At 41.0% G+C, this 21,749-nt stretch overlaps 1 protein-coding gene across 4 annotated transcripts in view; it reads right to left on the reverse strand.

The window, feature by feature from the left end:
- Nucleotides 1-20,340, reverse strand: part of MAP3K21 (mitogen-activated protein kinase kinase kinase 21) — a 43,830-nt gene extending 23,490 nt beyond the window's left edge. For all 4 annotated transcript variants that reach the window (XM_068939008.1, XM_068939007.1, XM_068939006.1 and 1 more), the window contains exons 1-2: nt 19,581-20,340; nt 491-671 (exon numbers count right to left, since the gene is read on the reverse strand). In XM_068939008.1, the coding sequence (XP_068795109.1) occupies nt 491-671; nt 19,581-20,328 (929 nt within the window). In that variant the 5' untranslated portion in view covers nt 20,329-20,340. The remainder of the gene's footprint in view (nt 1-490; nt 672-19,580) is intronic.
- Nucleotides 20,341-21,749: the final 1,409 nt, after the last annotated feature.

Genomic DNA, 21,749 nt, shown 5'->3' on the forward strand with positions numbered 1-21,749 from the left:
GACTCCTAAAAGATAGCACTAATTTAAGTTAACATGTGGCAAAGTTCTGGTTTGCAACTTATTTTCATTCACCAGATATGCAAGGTAATAAATGCCTAGTCCCATTTCTTTATGCACAATGAAACTTTGCAGAGACCTACTGTACAGTAAACATATCATTACAAGACAGATCATACATTAATGTATCAAGAGCATATGGCCTTTTATATTAAAAGTCCCGGTAAAACACTTAGTTATCTTAACCAATAGATTTATTAGTCATTTTATAAGCCATGAATATAATTTATAAGTCAATTTATAAGTCATGAATAGCTAAAGATAAATCAAAAGAAGTAGATGCTGAGAAATGAATATGTTTATTGGAACTGCTAGAATTGCCATATGCTGAGGCAACATTCTAGGAAAATACCAAAATATTTCAAATAAAAACTCATTCAAAAACCTCACCATGATTCTATCGAACATGGTCTTCAGTAGACAAACTTCTTACCTCCAGATATCACTTCCTTTAGAAAACAGGGAGGACTTGATAACTTCTGGAGCCATCCATGCATAGGTTCCTGCTGCACTCATTTTGGTTGTTCTGTGCCATTCTCTAGCCAAACCAAAGTCTGTAATCTTCAAAGTTTTATTGCAAATGTCATCATGTTCCATCTTCTCTAGCAACAAAACTGCAAAAGAGTTTGTAAATTATGGCAACGAGAATCAAATCAAAATGTCTAGTTCTGTTATTTTCACATAACAACTTCTACTTTGCAAATAGTTGTATACTTTAAATGTGAAAATGCTATTGAAATTTTTATAAATATGAGAAAGTTCACTGATGATTCTAAGCTATTCTGAGTAATAAAAGTGAAAAACGTGTACAGTGTTATGAGTTCTTCCTGCAACTGTGTAAGTAGACATTGAACTAGTACAAGAAATTCAGTGTAAAGAGATGTAAAGTAAAGCATATAAGATTAAAAAAAAAGAACTCTAACATCCCAACCGATGATGATCGGTTGCAAAATAGCTATTTACTTTGGAAGGAAATTTTAGAGTAATAAAAAAAACAGAGCAGCAAAACAAAAATAAATGTTAAGAACGTTTATAAAAGACCTAGAGAACAAAATGGGAAACACCTTGTCACCATATATATCTATCTTTAATACGGCACACATTTCAGGTCCCTTCCCATCTCAAAAAGGATATAACAGAAGCAGAAGAGGCATAGAGAAGGACACAACTAGAATGCTTAAAGCAGCACGTCCTCAGCTACAAGGAATAGTTAATAGACTAGGACTCTTCATCTAGGAAAAGAAACAGCTGAGAAAAGGATCTACGAAATCACATATGGAATAAAGAAAGTTATAGGGAACAATTGCTTGCCATTTGTCAACATAAAAAAACCAGACAACTTGTAACCAAATTAGCCCAGAGTCAAAGAAACGCGTGGCAGCCATTCACACAACACATACATAGTTAAACTTTAGAATTTTTTGGCATAGGATGTGAATACTATTATTTTACATAGATTTAAAAAGCACCTACACAAATTCACAGAGGATAACTCCATCAAGAGCATTTACATCAAAAAGTGGCTTTAGGTTCAAGAAAACCCAAGCCACAAATCATTAGAGGCTGGAAGACTATATCAGGGAAGTAAACTTGCCCTGGGAGTCCACGGTCAGCAAGGGGACTGTGAACTTTGATCTATTCCCCGTTACGTTAATATCCGCTGCAACTTCACGGACGTTAAAGAGCAAACCATCTATTTTGATGCAGTATTCTACAGTGGGCATTCACTTCTATCTGACTTGATCTTAACACTTCATCGGCAATGTTGTAACATCGCTTCATAAAACAGCTTTAAAAGAGGAGGGGAGAACTGGCTAATCGTGTTTTAGAGCTCACAAGGAGAAAGATAACAGGTACAAAAAATCATAGTGTGACCTTATCAACACAAATTTTAACCCCATGTTCTGTTTCTGTTGTCACTGTCCATGGCAGTAACTGGTAATTTTAACTTTATCCCCAGAGATCATGTTAATAGAGAGATCAAAGGTTAAATTACAAACAAGAAGTCACTGGTACATATGTTTTCCAACCATAGGTACTGCAAAACACAGCACAAGCGAATCCACTAAGAAGAAAAGTGAATGAAGAATTACCTTGTCTTACAGAGGAAAGAAACTGATAACTTTATAGTTGCAATTGCAAGAAATCATTTTTACGGGTACAGATTAATTACACTCTTAGGAATATTTCAAAAATAATGTCAAATCTAGATAAAATCACCGAACACAGGTTCCATTTTCAACAAGCTTCTTAATGCAATAGAACAGAAACGAGGGCCAAAACGGCATAGACAAACTAAGAGCTCCACAGTCAGCACTAACAGAACAAGTTAAATTCACGCAAGAGTTTTTATTCTTTTAGATTTGAATGAAAGACCTATTGTTTTCTATTCCATTTCAAACATGTTCAGCAGAATTCCTGACATTCCTTGTCAGTCAATGTGACCGAAACCAAAAACAGTCAGTCTTGCAAAAGGTAATAACTGGCACACGGCCAAGTTTCATCCTACAAAGGGACAATGTTTCTTAGCAATTCAAGCTTCCGTTTCCGGTTGGTAGTCAGGAAAACAGCGATAGTATACACAGATTACTTAGCAGCTGGGAAGTAAAAATGCTCAGCATAGCTGAGTAGTGCTTAGTAAGCGCTTCCCTTGCAGTAACATAGCAATCTTCACTGCATCAGCCTTCTGCGACTTCTGCAGCTTCTTAGCCCTTGTTAACTTACACAATGTCAATTTTACAGCACTGCGCTTAGCCTCTTCACTCAGCTTCCAGTGGCTTCTTTTTAAAATCCTTTAAACCGCCTTTTCAGAATCCAATACATCTCCAGTATTAAGTCGGGTAAGAGCCAGTTTAGCACTTTCTGCTTTACTTTAAACTTTTTCAGACTTTATGTTTTCCCAAAGAGTAAAGTTCATATTTACATTAGTACTCTCCTGCTGACAAATGCAGGCTAAAATATTAAAGAAGAAATACAAAGAACACTTGAAAATAAATTTATACCTAGCAAGAAAAAGAAATTAGATTAGGAAGGCAGAAGTAAAGGAAAAATCACATGTACATCTTATTTATTTTTACATAAGCAAAACACGAGATATTTCTGAATGATTCAAAATCTAACAGAGAACAAGACTACCAAGTCAGTCAGATGTGATAAAGCTATTTTGCCACAGACCAACTAATACGAAAACCTATGTCTTGGACTGTCGTTCAAAAATTGTGTGCGCTACAGCCAGAAAGAAACATTTGACTAAATAAATTAAGGCTGCACATTTCCTGCCGGTTACACCATCTTCAACTCAGTTCTGATTTAAAATGCCTCCCAGCACGACTCCATCTGCCTGCAATGAGATCAGAGTGCAGGTAATCATAGCATCAAAGATGTTTAGGGATACAGGGGCTGTATGAACATAAGAGATGGCACACAATCATTTACATTCGGGAAACAAAGAGAATTGTATCTTATTCTGAACAATTCCATAAAATATAAATCAACAGTGTGAACACAAAAATAAAAAATCCTTACATCATAGACAGAAAAGAATGGAAAAACACAATAACTATGTGGTAAAGTGGTACTGAAATTGCTAGCTATAATATTGTGCATGTCAGAAAAAATAAATAAATATTTAAAAGCACAGGAAGCATGCATGAGGAGTCTAATAGCATCCCTAACGACGATATTCCTATTTAACCAGATAGAAAAATAGACCTTACACTCTTAAGATGCTTAATGTGTCTAAAAAGAACCTGGAAATCCAGGTATTATTCATCCTGGATCACTGAAGGAAGTAGCTCATAGAATCATAAAATAATTCAGGTTGAAGCAGACCTCAGGAAGGCAATCCCTCTCTGGGCAGAGGGCTAATACTGTAAAAATCATTGCATTATCAACCATTTTAATCAATTGGTAAAGTCATGTCACTCTGTGATAGAAAAATAATAAATACATTTTCTATATTATAATAATTATAGCTGTATTCATGCGACTGTAGACATGTAAACCTAAATTAAATATCATCTAGAATCAACTTTGAAGAACACAATAATTAAGGACTTTAAGTCATACAGAAGGCAGGATAAATTACAGCAGAGTTATACTGCAAATTAGTTATGTCACACTAATCCCATTTTTTCCCCGATAGCTGATTTCTCAAAAAGGAACAAGGTGGCAGATCTGAGCAGACATGGGTGCCTTTTTAGAAAGTCTCATCATACAGGTGGAATACAGACTAATGAAATAATTCTATATAGGAGATGTATAAAGGAAGATGTCAAGAAATTAGTTACTGGCATAAAAAGGGATGATTACTGCTCTCTGTTAGGAAGCACGTTTGTTCCACAGGCCCATCAGCAATCAGAGTAAAAACACGAGGTGTACTTCAAGAACTAAACAGCAGGGTCAGAAGATACTGCCCACTCTGAAGATCAGATCATCATGCTAGGAAAGGCTGGAAGGGATCAATAATAAAATCTACTGCTATAAAACGGAGGTGGAGGAAGAACAAAGGTCTGGATGTGCTGGCTAACAGAAGGAGAACTGAAACAGCAGCTTCACACAGTTGCAAAAGTAGATCATGTAAATCTAAAATGCATTAAAAAGGCATTTTCAGTAGAAAAAGGGAAGTATCATTACTATCGTACAAGGCGTAAGACCTCAAGCGAAATACTGGATAACTAGTATAACACATATATGTTCAAGAACAGGAACTTCAACTGGAGCAGATGCAGAAAATGGCAGTAGAATAATTAGGAAGCTGTAACGTCTATGTTATTTAGACGGATAAGAATAAGCTTAGTTTGTTTGCTAGACTAAACAAAGACTGAGAACAGTTATCAGAACAGACATTAGCCACATCTAGAAACAGGATGTAGGTATAAAGCACTGGTGCTCTTACCAATAACAGTGGAGCCCTGGCTAATCTGTTTTACTCATACGCTCACAGTTAAACTCATTTCTAGATCTGGAGCTGGTGGGGGGGGGGGTTAGGGGGGCACAAGGGGGAACAAGAGGGGGTGTCGAGAGGATGGGAACCAGTCTCTTCTCCGTGGGGCCCAGTGACAGGACAAGAGGCAATGGGCAGAAACTGAACCACAGGAAGTTCCATCTGAACCTGAGGAAAAACTTCTTCACTGGGAGGGTGACAGAGCATTGGAAGAGGTTGCCCAGAGAGGTAGTGGAGTCTCCTTCCCTGGAGATATTCAAAACCCGGCTGGATGCGATCCTGGGCAATATGCTCTAGAGGACCCTGTTTGAGCAGGGAGGTTGGACTAGATGATCTCCAGAGGTCCCTTCCAACCTAAACGATTCTGTGATTCTGTGAATTCCTGTCCCATTGCAAGACACTGCCTCTTTTCTCCAGCCCACTTTTCACTCTCCTCTGCGGCGTACGGCACAGTTTACTCCTCAAAAGATGGCATACAATCCAGCGTATACTCCTGTCAAACCTAGCAATAGCATTAATCTGCCCTGCTCTTCTTCTACATTATTACAGTTACAGCAGGAATCTTTTCCTACAAATCTTGTAGCATACCACTAGTATTTTATGGTGTAACATTATGCAGATAAGATGTTCCGTACACATTTTAAAAATAATCTATCACACAGTTACCCAAGACTGCAATGGAACTGGACCTGCTGAGCTAGATGGTACTTTCCAATTCTGTGTTCCTCTGTAATTAAAACAAAATCAGTAACATCTACAGAACCACTATTGTTCCCATACAACAGCTCTCAGTCGGGGAGGGCACAGAATGTGGGCTAGGCAAGGAGGCAGAAGTCCCAGTAAAATTCCATCCAATTGCTCTCAGTCTCCTTTTCCCGTGTCATTTCCTTTCCTACCTTTTTCTTCCTTTCCCTTACTTCATCTCCAAACCTCCTCCCTCCCCCCCTTCCCCCCCCATCTGGCAATCACAGAGTAAAACACTTTGAGCTACTGAGAGCAAAAGGTAACACAAACTGCAACAGCTTAGGTTAGAGATGCACACAGCAGCAGAACAGACATTTGGACAAGATTTGCTTTCTCTGCTCCATTCCCTTTCCTTGTGAATTTAGAGTAAAATTTTATTGGCAAAAAACGGGGTGAGAGGCAGGATATGAACTGCTCTATTCAAAAAAATAGAGAACTGAAGGTTGGGTGCAGGACACTGGTACCTGTTAAAAACAAGAGCAAGGAATAGGAGAGGAACCAAACTATTACAGAAATTCAGAAAATGGACTCGATCCTTATTTTGAACACATTGAATGTAATCTTGTAGGGAAGCATTTTGTGGCAATAAGTGGGAAAAAAATTAATGGGAAAGAGCATACTCAAACAAATCACAGTCTTGGGGTGCATGCGTGTTTTCCCAAATTCAGACAGGACCAGGACTACATTCCCACTACCTTCAGTACTAGGCGGACAGTTTGGAAAGAAATTCCAAGGATCTGTTTAAATAGCAAACATTTTTGTTTTTTAGCAAAAGCATAGCTTTAAACAAAAAGCTCACGTTCTTGCCTGTTTCTCTCCTATTTATTTCTTAAAATTTATGCATCTTAAAGAATAGTACATATAGTAAGCCTGAGGGAGGCCTGGACAGAGCTTTTATTTAACAGCATACCCTGGAAACTCCCATCTAGCACTATGATCGTCTATGCTACTATTCTAATACATGTCGTTATTTCCTGTAGTCTTATAGTTCTGTTTTTGTTACTAAGAATACAGTCCGTTATATTTCTCCAACACTAGCATCAATCCCATAGTCCCCATACAATCCCATAGTCCCCATTTATATAACCTTTTTTTTGATAAAATTCTTGAAATCCAAAAACTACATGTAATTAAAAATAGTTTCATTTCATAATGCACTCCAGCACTTTCAATTGACCGTTTCCATTCATTAACCATCTAAATCAGTGTGTATAAAAGATATTTTGAGGGAAACAAAGTCAAAAGTTTGAATACTTTTATATAAAGTTCAGATGTATTGAATGCAAACTGTTTTTCAGTGCTCGATTAAAAAAAAAAACATTTAAGACTTTTCTATCCCTTTTATCCTCTTTATACTCTCTACCTCTACTTTGCTGCTATTAAAACTAAATAAAATGTTAAGCATCATTTTTCTCTTAAATTAGAGACGTTTGCCACTAACTGCTTCTTACTACCTTATCTACAGTTCACTAAATAGCCACGTATTATGCTTTTTGCAAATACAAGCTGTTTAATAGTATAGCTATTTAAGTTAATTGATTAGAGGTAAGAATATCTACGTGCCACTACATTTACCACCACTGATAAAGTCATTCTTAAAGAATATCAGAAAGGGAATAAAGAGGTTATATTATATACCTCTACTTGCAAGTAAAGATTGTCTGGACAATGCTGCTACTGTCCACCCTATCCAATCAGTTTCCTCTCAATCTGTTTGCAAGTGAATCTGGTTCCTGTCAATTCACTAAATCAACATGCAACAAAACCAGCAGGGCAACCTTGTATCTTCTCTTGGAAACTAAAAGGTAGAAAAATAACTTAGTAAACACGCACACATGATGCCTGTTCAGTTAATGCCATCAGGCTCCAGCAACACAGTACCTTGTCAATAGACCTTTCTCCATTAATGTGGGGCCTTTAGTTGGTTCCAATCATAATTAGAAATTAAAATTTCAACAGTGCATATAGAAGTCATACCCTGCTACACTAAGCATTTAAACGGCAAACTAACTAGGACACATTAACTCATCAGGACATCCTTAATACAGGCACAGGTGATACATTACCACTGGCCTATACAGCACCGCTTCTTAGACACCTTGCTTTCCTCCCATGGATTTCAGGATAATAACTATTACGTCAGATTACGATTATCTCACTGGATTAAGCCTAGAGCCTTTAAACAGTGATGACATATGCAAGAGAGATTTCTCTACCTTTTACTATTGGAATGTCATGCTCTTCCATTTCCTGTCCCCATTCACAGCAGACATAGCGATTTCTTATTTTTCATACTAAATTAAAAGTGACTCACAACAGATAGTCCTTAAATGTATTTGTTTAAAACCTCCTACTTAAAAAAGAAAAAAAAATCCTACCTCACTCGAGCCAACAAAAAAACTGAACAAAGTGCTACCAACTGGAAAGCCAAAACATGGTGAGACTTGTTAGGAAAAATCCTTGACAGCAAGAATTGACAAATACGTACCAATCCCATAAGAAAAAACAACCCGCAGTGGGACATGTGGCACAAAAAAACAGTCAAAGCACTAGAATGACAAAGTAACAGAGTCACCTGACTGTCTGAAAGTAAGGAGGGAAAAAGGAGAGAGAGAGAGAGAGAGAGAGAGAGAGACGAGGAAGAGGGATGAGAGATTTCAACAGCCTCAACACAACTTGCATCACCATTTTTCACTCCCCCTCCACTTCTTTAATAACCATTATTAAAGTAACTTTAGGCAAATGGAAACTCGAGAGAAAGAAGTAGTTTTAACAAGTTATTGGCACAGGCTACAGATGCTGTAAGTTATTTTACTGCCTGCCATCTGTGCTTTCCTTGCTGTTCAGGTAGTTCTGTAACGCAAACCAGAATTTTCTATTGTGCAGAAAGAGGAATTAACAGAGGTAAAAACTGCTTATAATTTAGCCACTCAAATAATTACTATTGAAACAATAAATTCCGAAAATGCAGGATTTGGATGTTGCATTTGGAAAATCAAAAGCAGCTTGTATGCTGAACACTCTCCAGTTCTTTTTGGCTAAAGGAATATTAAGATTACTTCTTCTATTTAAATTTTACATTTAAGAAAAGTATTATATTTAGCAACTCCTTCCTATTCCTAAAAATAAAAGTCAAGGCAAGCTAAAACTAATGTACTCAAACTGCAAAAGGAGAGTCACAGCCAAAATATAATTGCATGAAGTACGGTTTCCTCCAGGTGGAACTTTCAGAAAAGCTACTAGCCATCTCCCTTCCCCCAAATTCAAGACCTTGGCATTTCCTTGAAAACAAAGCCAATATATGCCACGCAATATATAGAATTCACCAGAAGAGATTCAATTAAACCTTGTAATCTCAGAAACGGCATCCCGGGACAAAAGCTAATAAAGGTAACCTTCCTTCAGGACTGAACTAACACAAGCAAACTTATCTATCATTAGTCAGATCACCTATTTAAGATTTAATTTAACAAGCCAGAATAAATTTAATTTAAATGTTAATTTTAGTTTGCATTTCTTCTTGAAGAAAATAGAACATCACTTGATGTAATTTGGTACTTCATGCTAATCAGGAAAATATACCACTTCTGAATGCATGCAAGTATTTACACAGTTGGCATACTGTTCCTGACCCTAAGGTATTATACTTGTCAATTACGTACTACTTTGTTATTCTATATTTAGCTGTGATCTATATCAAGTAGCATTTGATGTGTTGAGTGAAAATTAGAATGTTATTCAAAGCACAAAAATAGGACTTCAAAATTTAAAAAACCTTGGAACCTTGGAAAAGTTCAATATAAATGCATATAATGAAAATACATTATACCCTAAGGGTGACTTACTAACCAAACTGAAGTATAAGGGTAAAGTTTGATATCACAATCATGAGAGCTATCTGTCACCAAAATACAGGTATTAATCTCCCCTCCAGTTACAGCCACTCAACCTCACAGCCTTTAATTTTTTTTTTTTTTTTTTGGGGGGGGGGGGCATATACTGGGTAGTCTTGGGAGACTCAAAACAGCCAGATAGCTCACCAGAAACCCAATCTGCAAAGAAAACAGTTTAGAATAGCTTTCTGCTGGGTCTATCTGCTGATTTAACTCAGATCTACCGTCTATGCAGCCAGAGATGAGTTGATTCCACTGATCCGTGGGAGGGGGTAGAACCTGTGTTTGAGGATAGGCGGGAAAGCCTCGTAGAGCAGCTACCTGTTAAATGAAGCCACAGTGTGCTACAGAAAGTGAAAAGTGAAGCAACATTTCAGAATTAATAGATGGAATCCCTTTACATCTAGTTTTATTCACAGATGCAAAGATAGAAACCAGTTTTGCTGCTTTTTCCATTATAAACATCACTTTTGATTAAATACACTATTGAAAAGAACCCGTTGAATAAACTGGAGGAAATAAGTAAATAAAAGCTCTGTCCCTTTGAAGATGCCTATTGCCATGAAAAATTAGCCCAAGAATTCAAACAAACTCAGGTTGTAAATGCTTAACCAAGTAACTCATCAGCTAACATGAAACTCCTTTAATATCATTTCTGTGAGAAAATTTAATAGGTTGCATTCCATAAAGAATTCTGACTTAGTTTGTCAGTTTTAGGTTAAAATTAAACTAGTTTCTTTAACACAGTAATGTTAAAGGAGACTTATTATTTTAAAACAATTTTTGCCCAACTAAGGCTGTTACAAAACTTGGGGTGGGGGGGAAATCAAGTTTTTATATAATTCTGTGGGGTGAAAGGATGGAAACACAGTGGAAAGTAGATGGTAAAACGATTGCTGCTTTCCATCCTTACCATTTATTCTATAGCTGAGGAATAGCCCCTCTTTACTGCGCATTTCTAAGAACTTTAATTTTTAATTACAAGGGCAAAATACTTGTTTTAAAATGAAAAGTCCACAAAACGTGACAGCACTCCCTTTCACTGGGGAAGAGAAAAGGGAAGTGAAAGACTGCTCTTTGGATTCAGTAATTACTGCAAAATATACTCAGTGCTGAGTTAAAAAATGTAACTTTTTCCTTGTTACACAAATAAATGAGGAAATAAATGCAAAGACTTTCAGGGAACAGCAGCAACATCTAATCCTAATGAAAAAAATTAAAATAAATCAGTCAAGAACTACTCATACACCCAGAACTAAAATGTAATCATTACCAAGGGTTAATTTGTCCAAAAACGAACCACAGTAATGGAGCAGCTACCACTACATTTTTGAGAGGGAGGGCTGTCTTATCAGCTCCAAGTTAATAGCACACCTGCCAAAACACAAGATTGTAGTAGCTATGAAGAGAACAAAGCATGATTATATAGCCAACACTGGCACGTCCAGGACTGATTTAATTGGAGCTAGGAGCCCAGACAAAAAAAGGATCAACTTAGCCGGAAACTCCATGAAGGAAGAATCCTTGTATAGTATACAAATACTTAATTTTTTCATCTTATCATATATTACTGCATCTTAAAGTTATGGATAAGTGGGTCAAAATTTATACATCCACTTACTTTCAGCTACTGATATGGAGCAAGCTTTCAGTAACGTGGTAAGTAAGGTAAAGATTGTGAAATTAGTTTTAATCAGTCAGTCCTCGACTGTAAATCCATGGCACCAATTATTATTTTGGTACTGCAAAGATAGATAGCCAAATAATTTGGTATTAAATATACTATCTATATTTTTATTCTGCTTCAATGTCATAATTTTACCTCTAACCAAAAAAATGAAACTCAAAAATAACAAATCTCTGCACTCGTTAGAAGCATTACCAGTGAAGATCATTGAAATTAAATTCAATGCTTTAAATTTTAACCGCAGAACATCAAAAATAAAAATAAAAATCAAGGACAGAAGTCATCCATGTTGCAAATACTCATTGTACAAGGCCATTTTATTTCAGAACTTGATACACCGAAGCATGCTTAGAAGAAAGTTTATGCTTAGTGATAAGAAAACTTACAGGCTGCAAACAAAAAACCATTATCTTCTAAGGTCAAAGAAACCACAAAGCAGCATTCGACATCCAAATACAGCCCACTGATGTAAATGTTACTTTTTTATTCTTTTAAAGTTGCATAATACAACTTTTTGACGGAATTTTTAAAATTTAGTAAGAAGGTGCAAGCACATTCACTATGTTCGTAGTCTCCCATGGGGGGGGGGGGGGGAACCCCAAACTGAAAACCTAGTTGTATCTCAAGTTTGTCCAGTTTTAGGCTAATACTGTGAATGCCCAAATCCCAATCCCATTTTACATTAAATACAATACCTCATTTCACAAGTGTTAGGGTCAGCAGTTAATTTTACTTTCTCAGTGTTTACGAGAATGACCAGAAATTGTAGAAGAATTTTTTAGCAGCTATTGGGAGGTGTTTAGCTGTCTAATATACAGTTGACTTCCATGGAAGTACTCAGTAGGATGTTCAGAGGCAGGTATGTGACCATATCTTTAGGACAACAGCTTTGAAAGAAATTCAATTAAGTAGTGCTAAAAAGTCTTTTTTAATATACTAGTATTTATTACAAATGCTGTCATCTGAAGTCCTACCCTTCAAAATACAAAGCCACCTGAAAACACAAGCAACTGAAGACAATTGTTCTCTTTTCAGAAAAGCTTTCAGAATATCAGAGATAAAGACTAGAACATGACCCCTCATGTTGGACAAAAAGAGGTCACCAGAAACCTTGGTGCAAAGGAGCTTCGTGCAGAAAACGCTAGGAAGGAGCCCAGCATAGAGCAGGAGAGAAAAAATTCCAACAGCTGTAACAAGCTCATTTGGTATGCGAGCATGGTGGAAGCAGGAAAGCCAAGGAGAAGAAAAAGACATGAGTGACCAAGAAAGATGCAGAAAGTGATCAGAGTAACATTATTTTTGAAGTAACGATTCTATCTGTTGGAGATGCAAATACAGTCTTAACACCAAATAAGATAAAGGAACAACTCTGCATTGGACTCATTATGCAAGAGTTTCAGTTAACGGATGTACATAGCTAGGGAAACAATAAATGGAAATCAAGGTCTGTATTAAAAGGGAGTTAAAAGGGGGTGTTAAAAGTTAATGTTTTTTAAAATTAACTGTATTACATGCAGCCAGCATTTCAGTTTAGAATCTTCTTGCTTTCAGTATAAGCACTCTGTGTGAATGTATTTGAACAAATTACTTGAACAAGTTAATGAGATTCTGAGTTACAAGAATGTTCATTTCTCCATCTTTTAATGTCCAGACTTGAGATGCATCAAAACAAACAAGAGTAAATTTAGAAGACAGTAAATCAAGGTCAAATAAATGGCTACTGCAGTTAAGTATTCCACCTACATATAAAATAGCAGCTGGATGTTACTCATTCTCTGGGAGCTTACAGATTATATAAACAAATACTATGTTACAGAGTAGTAGTTCACAAAATTTCATTTAAGAGATATTGTAGCCATTAAGCTCCTATATGTTAAATTTTAAATGTTTAAAATATCCCTCAGTTGGAAATGAATCTCTGTGCCATTTTAGTGCTAGTTACTGCTTCTGAAGATAGTGACAACCACAGCAATCAGCTACTCAGAATTGTTTCCTTTCCTGAATTCCATCCTCCCTTTCTGAACACAAAATATACAATGTATTTACATACAGCAAGTAAGTATATCAAGTACAAATAAAACAGACACTATGCAGAACATTTCCTTTGGAGAACTAGAAAAAGATACACTACGGCTCAGAGTTGCTAAACATTTGCTGCTCCCACAGAAGTGCAACAGGTCTTCAGAGTGTCAAACAAAAACTCACACAAACTACAACCCTGCCTACATAGTATGAGAGCACATCAAATCATGAAACAGATTACTGGGAGCAACCTTTTATGAAACAAAGTAGAATACTTCAAATGACCTTCCCCCCCCCCCCCCCAAAAGAATAGTGTATTTGAATTCAATGCTATGCTAACTTATAATAGGTCATAATAACCTTCAGAAGTGATGCTGTTACCTAAATTAACCAAATTCTGCAATCCTATTACAGTTTGCATGAGGGTTGTTTTAGAATACTAAGTGGACAAGGGCACTAAAACTTAAGAGCTCCTTCCTGCTCTACGTTTCTAAATGCTTCAGGATGTATGACCAGTTCTTATGTTGTAATACAGCAGTGTTATCATTACCGCAGAGTACAAGGCAGGGCTACTGACACTCATACAGGTGGAATAGGAAGTTGCTGTACTTAGAACAGTTTCTAGTTTTATGCAATTTAAGTAATTAAGAATAGTGCAAAGCAATTAAGTACCATGACTTGCTATATGAACACAGGGTGGAAAAATGAGGCACAAGAATTTTAAACTGCTAACAAACAAAGGGCTGAAAACATCTACAAGAGTATTTACATTCTGAGCAACTTCCTAACTATAGGATGTATTGCCTAGGGTCAGTAACCCCTTGCCTATGGGTTAAGGGTTTTCTTTCTTGAGCCAGCCTTCTTAAGGGACAATCTGTCTGTCAGTCATCATTCCCCACCCCCACCCCCTGATAACTTTTGGCTCCCTATTTTATCTGACTGATATTGGTCAAAGTGATATAAAGTTCTCAGAAATATCAGGTTCATATGGGTTTCAGGAAAATCAGCTGCCTTATGGAAGAGGAATTTCAGTCAGTTCTGCCACAGACAAATGTTAATTCCTCTCTAGACCTTAGAGACACCAGCCAGTATGAGCTTAGCAGTCAGCTAGGCAATATAGGTTGTTTCAACCCAATTACAGTATACGCAGCCTATTATAAAATGTGACATAAATCAGTCATAGGACAAAGCTAGGGTTAACTCAGCAAGGACGCTAGGAACATGGAAGGGAAGAGAGGAACAAAAGTTGAATGAGTGTCACAGGGAAGTGAAGGAGATAGCGTACATGCCTGTAGAAAAATCAGCTTTTTTAGTCTTCGTGCTCACAGAGCAACCTGTTACATGGCTCCAGTTGGCTCAGTGCTATTCACAGAAACAATTTAAAGTCTCACTGTCATTAGAAGCCATCTTGGAACTTTCTTTCCACAGAAACTTAGGTTGAAGTTCAGATCTCTAGAGAAATCCACCTCTCTTCCCCCTCAAAACTATTGAAGTAATAAAACTTTATTTTCAATTTTCTTGGTAAATGTACATTAAAAGATAGTTAATTTTCAGGCATTTTATAACACATAAGCAATCCTTACAAGCTTTACTTGTGATGTGAGCAAGTTTTCCCTCTTCAAAACAGAGCAAAGGGACAGATTATGTGCCCCAGTGATTTCAGAATAAAATTAGTTCAGAAGACTGCAGATACGATTGACTCTAATTTCTTTTTCCTCCTACCCCCACAAGAGCTAACCTCCTTAGCTTTTAAAAGCAACACTCTCAAGACCAAGAGAAACTAAAAGTCATCAGAATTTAATCCAACCTGCTCACAGGGGAAGTAGATTGAGGGGAAAAAAGAAAAAGTCTGAGGAAATACCCTTGATCAAAGTTTTTCAAAGCATCTCTCATCTTTTCTTAAGGATGTTTAACAGCATAACTTGAACAATTTTGCTGCAAAAAAAAAAAAAAAAATCTATAATAGCAAAGACCCAGAGATTATTTGTTCTTCCTTTTCTCAAACTTTGGGACACCTTTCCCACCAAAAGCAATTGATTCAATGGTTCTGTCAAACCACATCATACTTGTTTACTCAGATTTTAAAACCAAACAATTTCTACCTTCCAATTTTCTCATGAGATTGAAAAATACCACATTAAAGTGGGTTGTCCAAAGCGCAGCTTCACTGTTCAATTGTACGTCTGATTCCTTCAGATTTCAAGCATTGCTTACGTTAGCAGTCATGTCCATGGCCTTTTTCAACAACCTTTGAAAGTCAAACTGTCCTTGACAACTTCTAAAAGTAATATAATCTCAATACACTTAAAAGAATGGAGGACTGCAAAGGATACTAGGATGTCCAAGAAACTGGTGGAACTCATAGCAAGCCCAGCCCTACTTGCATATACATCTGTGACAAATGAACATAGACTACTTATCAGTATTATGTTGGTACATATAATCTACACAGCTTCAACCTTGTGCTTTGCCTCTTATAATTCACCCATGGATAAGTCTGGTCTATGCCATAAGCAAGACAGGAACTTTTTATTATGTTTTCCACAGTACACAAACTACTCTAATGATAAGCCCCCCTCTCTGTTTTGTTTTTAAGGTAGAAGTACTGCATGATCTGAAAACAATCCCAAAAACATGAATCTCTGCTTTGTTTAGACTAGAATTCAGAAAGTGAAGCCTACCATACCTACCATATTCTATCCAAACATACTAGTAGCTTTATTCAGAATCCTAGCCTAGACAAAGCTGTGCTGAGCCCATAAACAGCCACCGTTAACTGAGGTCTCCGCTATTCTCATAAGTAATGTGGCATCCATGCCCAGAAGCAAGCAATTTGATTTCCCCAGAGGAAGAAGTTGCCATTTGAAAGAAGTCAGCAAACCAGCAGCTGAAGGTGTACAAAAAAAGACATGCAACTACGCATGTCTGATTTAGATGAATTTGTGTATTTTTGGTAAAACATCCACAGCTTTTTCATAATCAGCTGGCATGCTTGAGCACGATTAAGTCTGTACCCAGGAGATACAGTTAAGAATGTGCAAGTATTTTCACAAGTTTTAGATAACTGCAGTAATTCAAATTGTGATTTAATTCAGAATTCCTTGACTATCCATGCTGGTTTGAGAAACTCCAGGTAAAGTCCACATCTTAACTCTGATTCTGGATTATTTCCTTAACATATAAAGTATATCTAACAACTACAGGAACTGCTTATTAGGAAGATATTCTCAAAATGGACCAAGTTTTTTTCCAGAGAAACTTCTCACCATGTCACCTGCGCAAAGATTTATTTACAAAGCTCATACAGATTATTTGCAAGTCAGCAGTATAAGTAATGCTTACTGTGTGTAGTTCTTATTACACTTACTTCAAGCTAAACGCGTTACTTTCACCTTTTTTGTCTACGTCTGACATAACCATTACATATTATTTTTTCTATATGCACCCAAGAATTAAAGAGATTGATACTAACACAACCTGAGTTACCTCTTCTTTCCTTGCTCAGCCCTCACAACTAAGTTTGTTAGCTTTTCTCCAGATTACGGAAAAAAGTTGTCTATTTCCCTCTTTTTATTTTGGCAGAAAGGAAAACCTTTTCCCACCTCCCAAAAAGAGTCCAAGGAAACTTGTATGTACAAACCCAGTTTGTCATTGTTTTAATAAATCTACTGTTCTCACTACTGCTGCTCTGTTTGTGGCACCCTCTCTCACCAGTTATGTTAATCTGGCATCAATGTAACAGCACTAGGTGTACTGTCCTACAGACTCCAGTTGTACGAGGGGGCTTGGAAAGAAACAACATACTTGCCTTCGAGGTGCTTGCTTTATCTATTGCCTGCCAACCACAAGCTCAGGCATATACCGTTTCTGGATCAAATATGCTGATGAAAGCAGCTCCCACGGGTGGAAAAAACAGTTCCTACCTTTTGGTGAGCTTTCCTTACTTTAACAAAGTAGAGGAAGTCATTTTTCCAATTTGTCTTCCAAAGAAGAAAAATTCCTTCTTAGGGCAAGTCAGTAAGATAGCATAAATAAGACTGATAAATTGGTATACTAGCTAGAGTTGCTTAATGGAGAGTACAGAAACAGCATCACTGGTAGCCCAGAGAAAGGAGCGAGGAGCTGCTGAGGAATGGGCCCAGCTGGGTCTGGTATAGCAGAACCTTGCCTGCAGCTATAGCCATTGCTCATTTGTTAATGTCCGCACTAAGAGTGTCCATCAGTCAATCCTGGTAGCCACCTACCAGGTAGCCAGGATTCTGTTCCCACTGTGTAAGATAGGAAAAGACTACTTGAAAAGAATCAACTAAAATCTTAGATTAATAGAAAAGTTAACAGAACAGGAGATACCGTGAAGATTACATATTCGTTTTAACTCATATTATTCAATCTAAGGACTACAGCATATTGTATCACTATCGTGCTATAAACTTCCAATGTTACCATTTAGTGGGGTGATCGAGAGACATAATTCAATTCAGCATTTCAGTACTGTCTTCAAGCTTCAGTAAGATTAAGAAGCGTGGGTGAGAACTAGGTGGCTAAAGTTAAGCAAATGTGCAACCAAAGTAATAATGAAAGCAGTGAATAAGCACATATGCTGAGGTTACGATTAAAAGCATATTATAGTACCCTCTACCACTATCTACATACACAGAGATTATAATGCAATCAGTTCACTGCAGTCACCAACTCAGCTTTAAGTCCTATGCTGAACTACAGGGTTATGAATCCCTTTCAGACATGGACTTTGCCACTGTTATATTAAGGCTAGCGTACAGCAACCCATTTTGTCTAAGAAAAGTCACCCAGATACTAAAGTTAACAGCAGCTAGCTCTCTGAGCGCCAAACTAGGAGAGCCTACTAACAACTGCTTAGAATTTAAGGTGTTGGCCGTGACATATATAAGACACTAAAGGTAGGTTCCACGAGTCCATCGTCTTGTGCTACGACTAAATCCATGGAGTCAGATAGGTCTTTTCTTTATAAAAGAAATAGTGTAAGTATTCTCAGGAACAGCCCCATGACTGAGCCTTGCCCTAACAACCTATGTATAGTGACCTTCAAGACACACCGAAAACGTCTTTTAAAGAAAGTAGCTGAAACTTGAACAAACTTTTTCATTTCCTTTGGACTACTTACGGATGCCCAGCTGAACGAAGAGTAACATATTGCTGCATATTTGGCCCATTTGAAATACAGAAAGGGATGGGGGTAGAGAGGACTCCAGACATTTACAAAAGGACATGGATTTCCACTTTCAGGTCACCAATTCAAAACACAGCTATCATAGAAAGCCGTAAACATCCCTGGATTCTAGGTAACCAGCCTTCCACTGTCACAACTGCCAAAATGTTAGATGTTCTTGTGACAGCTCCAGCAGATGGGCCAAAGAGTCATTAATCATGAACTGCGCAACCCCCTCAATCTTCCAGGTACCTTTTGTTCATGCCCAAGGCTGAATGCAAAACCAGCAACCGCACAAGAGTTTCTACCGTTCTCAAGCTACTGCTTTTTCTGCCTCAGTGTTCGTTAAGTGGGTGAATTTTATCAATGCTAAATCAATGCAATGAAAAAGCATACCACTGTTCAGCAATAAGACAGATAATACCATTATTAAACATTTCACTTAAAAGCTATAGTAAACTGAGTTCTTGTAAAAGCTGAAACTGCAGAATGCACCAGAGCAAAAGACGTCCCACGAATTTACAACTGCTATCGCGTATAGGATCTTATCCTCCTCAGCCTTTAAATAAGCTCCTATCTGAGCAGGCAGGACTTTGCTCTGCGTATGTTTCAAGTAAACCCTCTTCTCCCTAACTTTTCACAACGAATTTGTAACTAGCTTACAACCACGACAACTCAGTCCGCTGCCAACCCACGCTTCTGGCAAAGCCCATCATCCAAGTCTTCCAAGCCCCCGAGGTTGCAACACCTATCTGTGGGCGAAACAGGACTTCTGGACCATGCCCGTGCCTACGGCCGCCCAGGCCTGACGCCCCGGCCGGGGGGCCGTCTCCCGACCTAGTCGCCGGCCGGGGCTCGCCGCCTCCGCAGCGGGCTGCCGCCGGCAAGGCCGAAACGGCCCCGCGCCAGGAAGTGTCAGGCGTGTGCCACCGCCTCCGCCGCAGCGCCGGGCCAGCGCACGGCCGGGCCCTCCCTCCCTCCCTCCCCGGGGCCGCCTCGCACCCGCCGCGGGCTAACAGCGGCCCCCCCACCGGAGGCACTCACTGTTGCTCGACTTGAGGTCCCGGTGCAGGATGGGGACGATGGCCTCGTCGTGCAGGTAGAGCATGCCGCGGGCGATCTGCACCGCCCAGTTCACCAGGATGTGCGGGGGGATGCGGCGGCCCCCGCGGGCGGCCCCGGCCGGGGACCCCGGCGCGGCGGCGGCGGCCAGGGCCCGGTTGAGGGACCCGCCGCGGGCGAACTCCATGACGAGGCAGAGGTTGGGCTCCCGCAGGCAGACGCCGTGCAGCGCGATGATGTTGGGGTGCTTCAGCATGGAGAAGAGCTTGGCCTCCTGCCGCACGCTCTCGGCCGTGGCCGTGATGTCCTCGTCGGGGTCCTGCCGCGCCGCCTTCACGGCCACCTCGCGGCCCCGCCAGGTGGCCCGGTACACCTTGCCGAAGCCCCCCACGCCGATGATCTCCTGCAGCTCCAGGTGCTGGAAGTCGATCTCCGTCAGGCTGCCCGCCGCGTCCCCCCGCCCGCCGCCGCCGCTGCCGCCGCCCGCCGCCGCCGCGCCGCGGGGCTGGCGGGTCACGTAGTTGGCGGGGAAGATGCCGAGGCGGTGGCGGATCTTCCCCGCCCACCAACCGTCGTCGCCGGACACGGCCGCGTCCTGCGACAGCACCTCCACCACGTCCCCCCGCCGCAGGCTCAGCTCGTCCTCGCCGCTCGCTTCGTAGTCGTACAGCGCCGTCCACAGCGGGCTCGGCCCCCCGCCGGCCGCCGCCCCGGCGCCCGGCAGAGCCATAGCAGCGACCTCAGCCCCGGCGGCCGCCGCTGCCGCCGCCGCCGCCGCCGCGGGGGCGCCCGGCCAGCCGCATCCTCACCTGCCGCCGCCGCCGCCGCCGAGCGGGAGCCGCGCGAGGGGGAGGGGGAGGGGCGGCAGGGGGCTGCCGGGCCGGGTTGAAGGGGCGGGGCCGGAGGGTCAGGGGCGGGGCCTGCCCTGCCCCCGCCGCCGCGCGGCCGCCAGGTAGGGCGCAAGCGCGCGGGGGGAAGAAAGGGGCGGTGAGGGCTCCCGCGACCTCGCGCCCGCCTCCCTCCCCTGCCGGAGCGGATTGGCCGCCGGCGGTCACGTGTAAACGAGGGCCGGGAGGGAGGGGCAGGGGGCGAGGGTCGGAGCGGGCGGGCGAGTAGGTAGGCAGGTGCCGCGCGCCCGGCCGCCCACGCGCGCCGGCCGGTTGGCGGGGGGCGGGGCACTGCCTGGCGCGCGGCTCGCAGCGGTCCGGCCCGGCGAAGGGAGGGGGCGGTGTAACGGCTCGTCGCGGGGCTGCGGGGGGTGCTGGCCTCGCCGTGGTGCTCGGTGAGCCGGCTGCGGCCTCTCGGGGCAGGCCGCCCCCGCCGCCGGAGGCCAGCGCTGGACGTCCGAGGAGGCGGACGTGGCCGAGGGGTTCGTGCCGCCGGCAGCGTTGCCGCTCTCCTTCCTTGTGCAGTCTTGGGACCTTACGAGAAACAAAACCAAGCTGTTCTTAAGAAATCAAGCTTCCTTAATTCTGCCGCGGACAGATGCCCGTCTCGCAGCTGTGTACTTCCTCTTGCGCCCGCCTTCGCCCCGCACCGGCGCCCTGCCGTGCTCGCTGTCCACCGCCAGCCCCTTCAGGCTGGCCGGCCTGCCCATGCAGAGGCTGAGAGGATTACAGCCCTACGTGGCGTGATCACCTAACCCTTTCATTAGGAGGTTGCTGGAAAAATAGCAAACGCGTTGCGCTTGCCGTATCCGGATAAAGATCTTCCTGATGTGAGCTGGGAAACTCATACCACTTTCTAAACTACGGTGGTTGTTTCATTGGAAGTTAGAAGGAAGCGTGTGGGCTGGGGACATACTGTCTTCCTATCAACACTGTGCGAAATGTGTTTCAAAGTTTAACAAGGTCTGGTTTCATCTTCGGAGCTTTTGTGCTGTGGAACCTGTGGTTCTGGATGCAGCTGCTGCCAGGAGAAGCCTCAGGTGGAAACTGAGGTGGAGAGACAAGACTTGAGGAAGGTGCCAAACCACACTGCTGGGCAGTGATGAATGCCTCTCAACTTCTTGCATAAAAGCCCACATCCAGAGCACTGTACGTCTCTACATAAACATGAAACTTGCAACTGTGTATTGCAAGACTTAAGTTCCAGTGTATACACTGTCATTCAGAAAATTAAAATTATAGTACACAAAATTCGTAGATTCTT

This window comes from Struthio camelus, chromosome 3, assembly GCF_040807025.1.
Source record: "Struthio camelus isolate bStrCam1 chromosome 3, bStrCam1.hap1, whole genome shotgun sequence".
Lineage (NCBI taxonomy): Eukaryota > Metazoa > Chordata > Aves > Struthioniformes > Struthionidae > Struthio > Struthio camelus.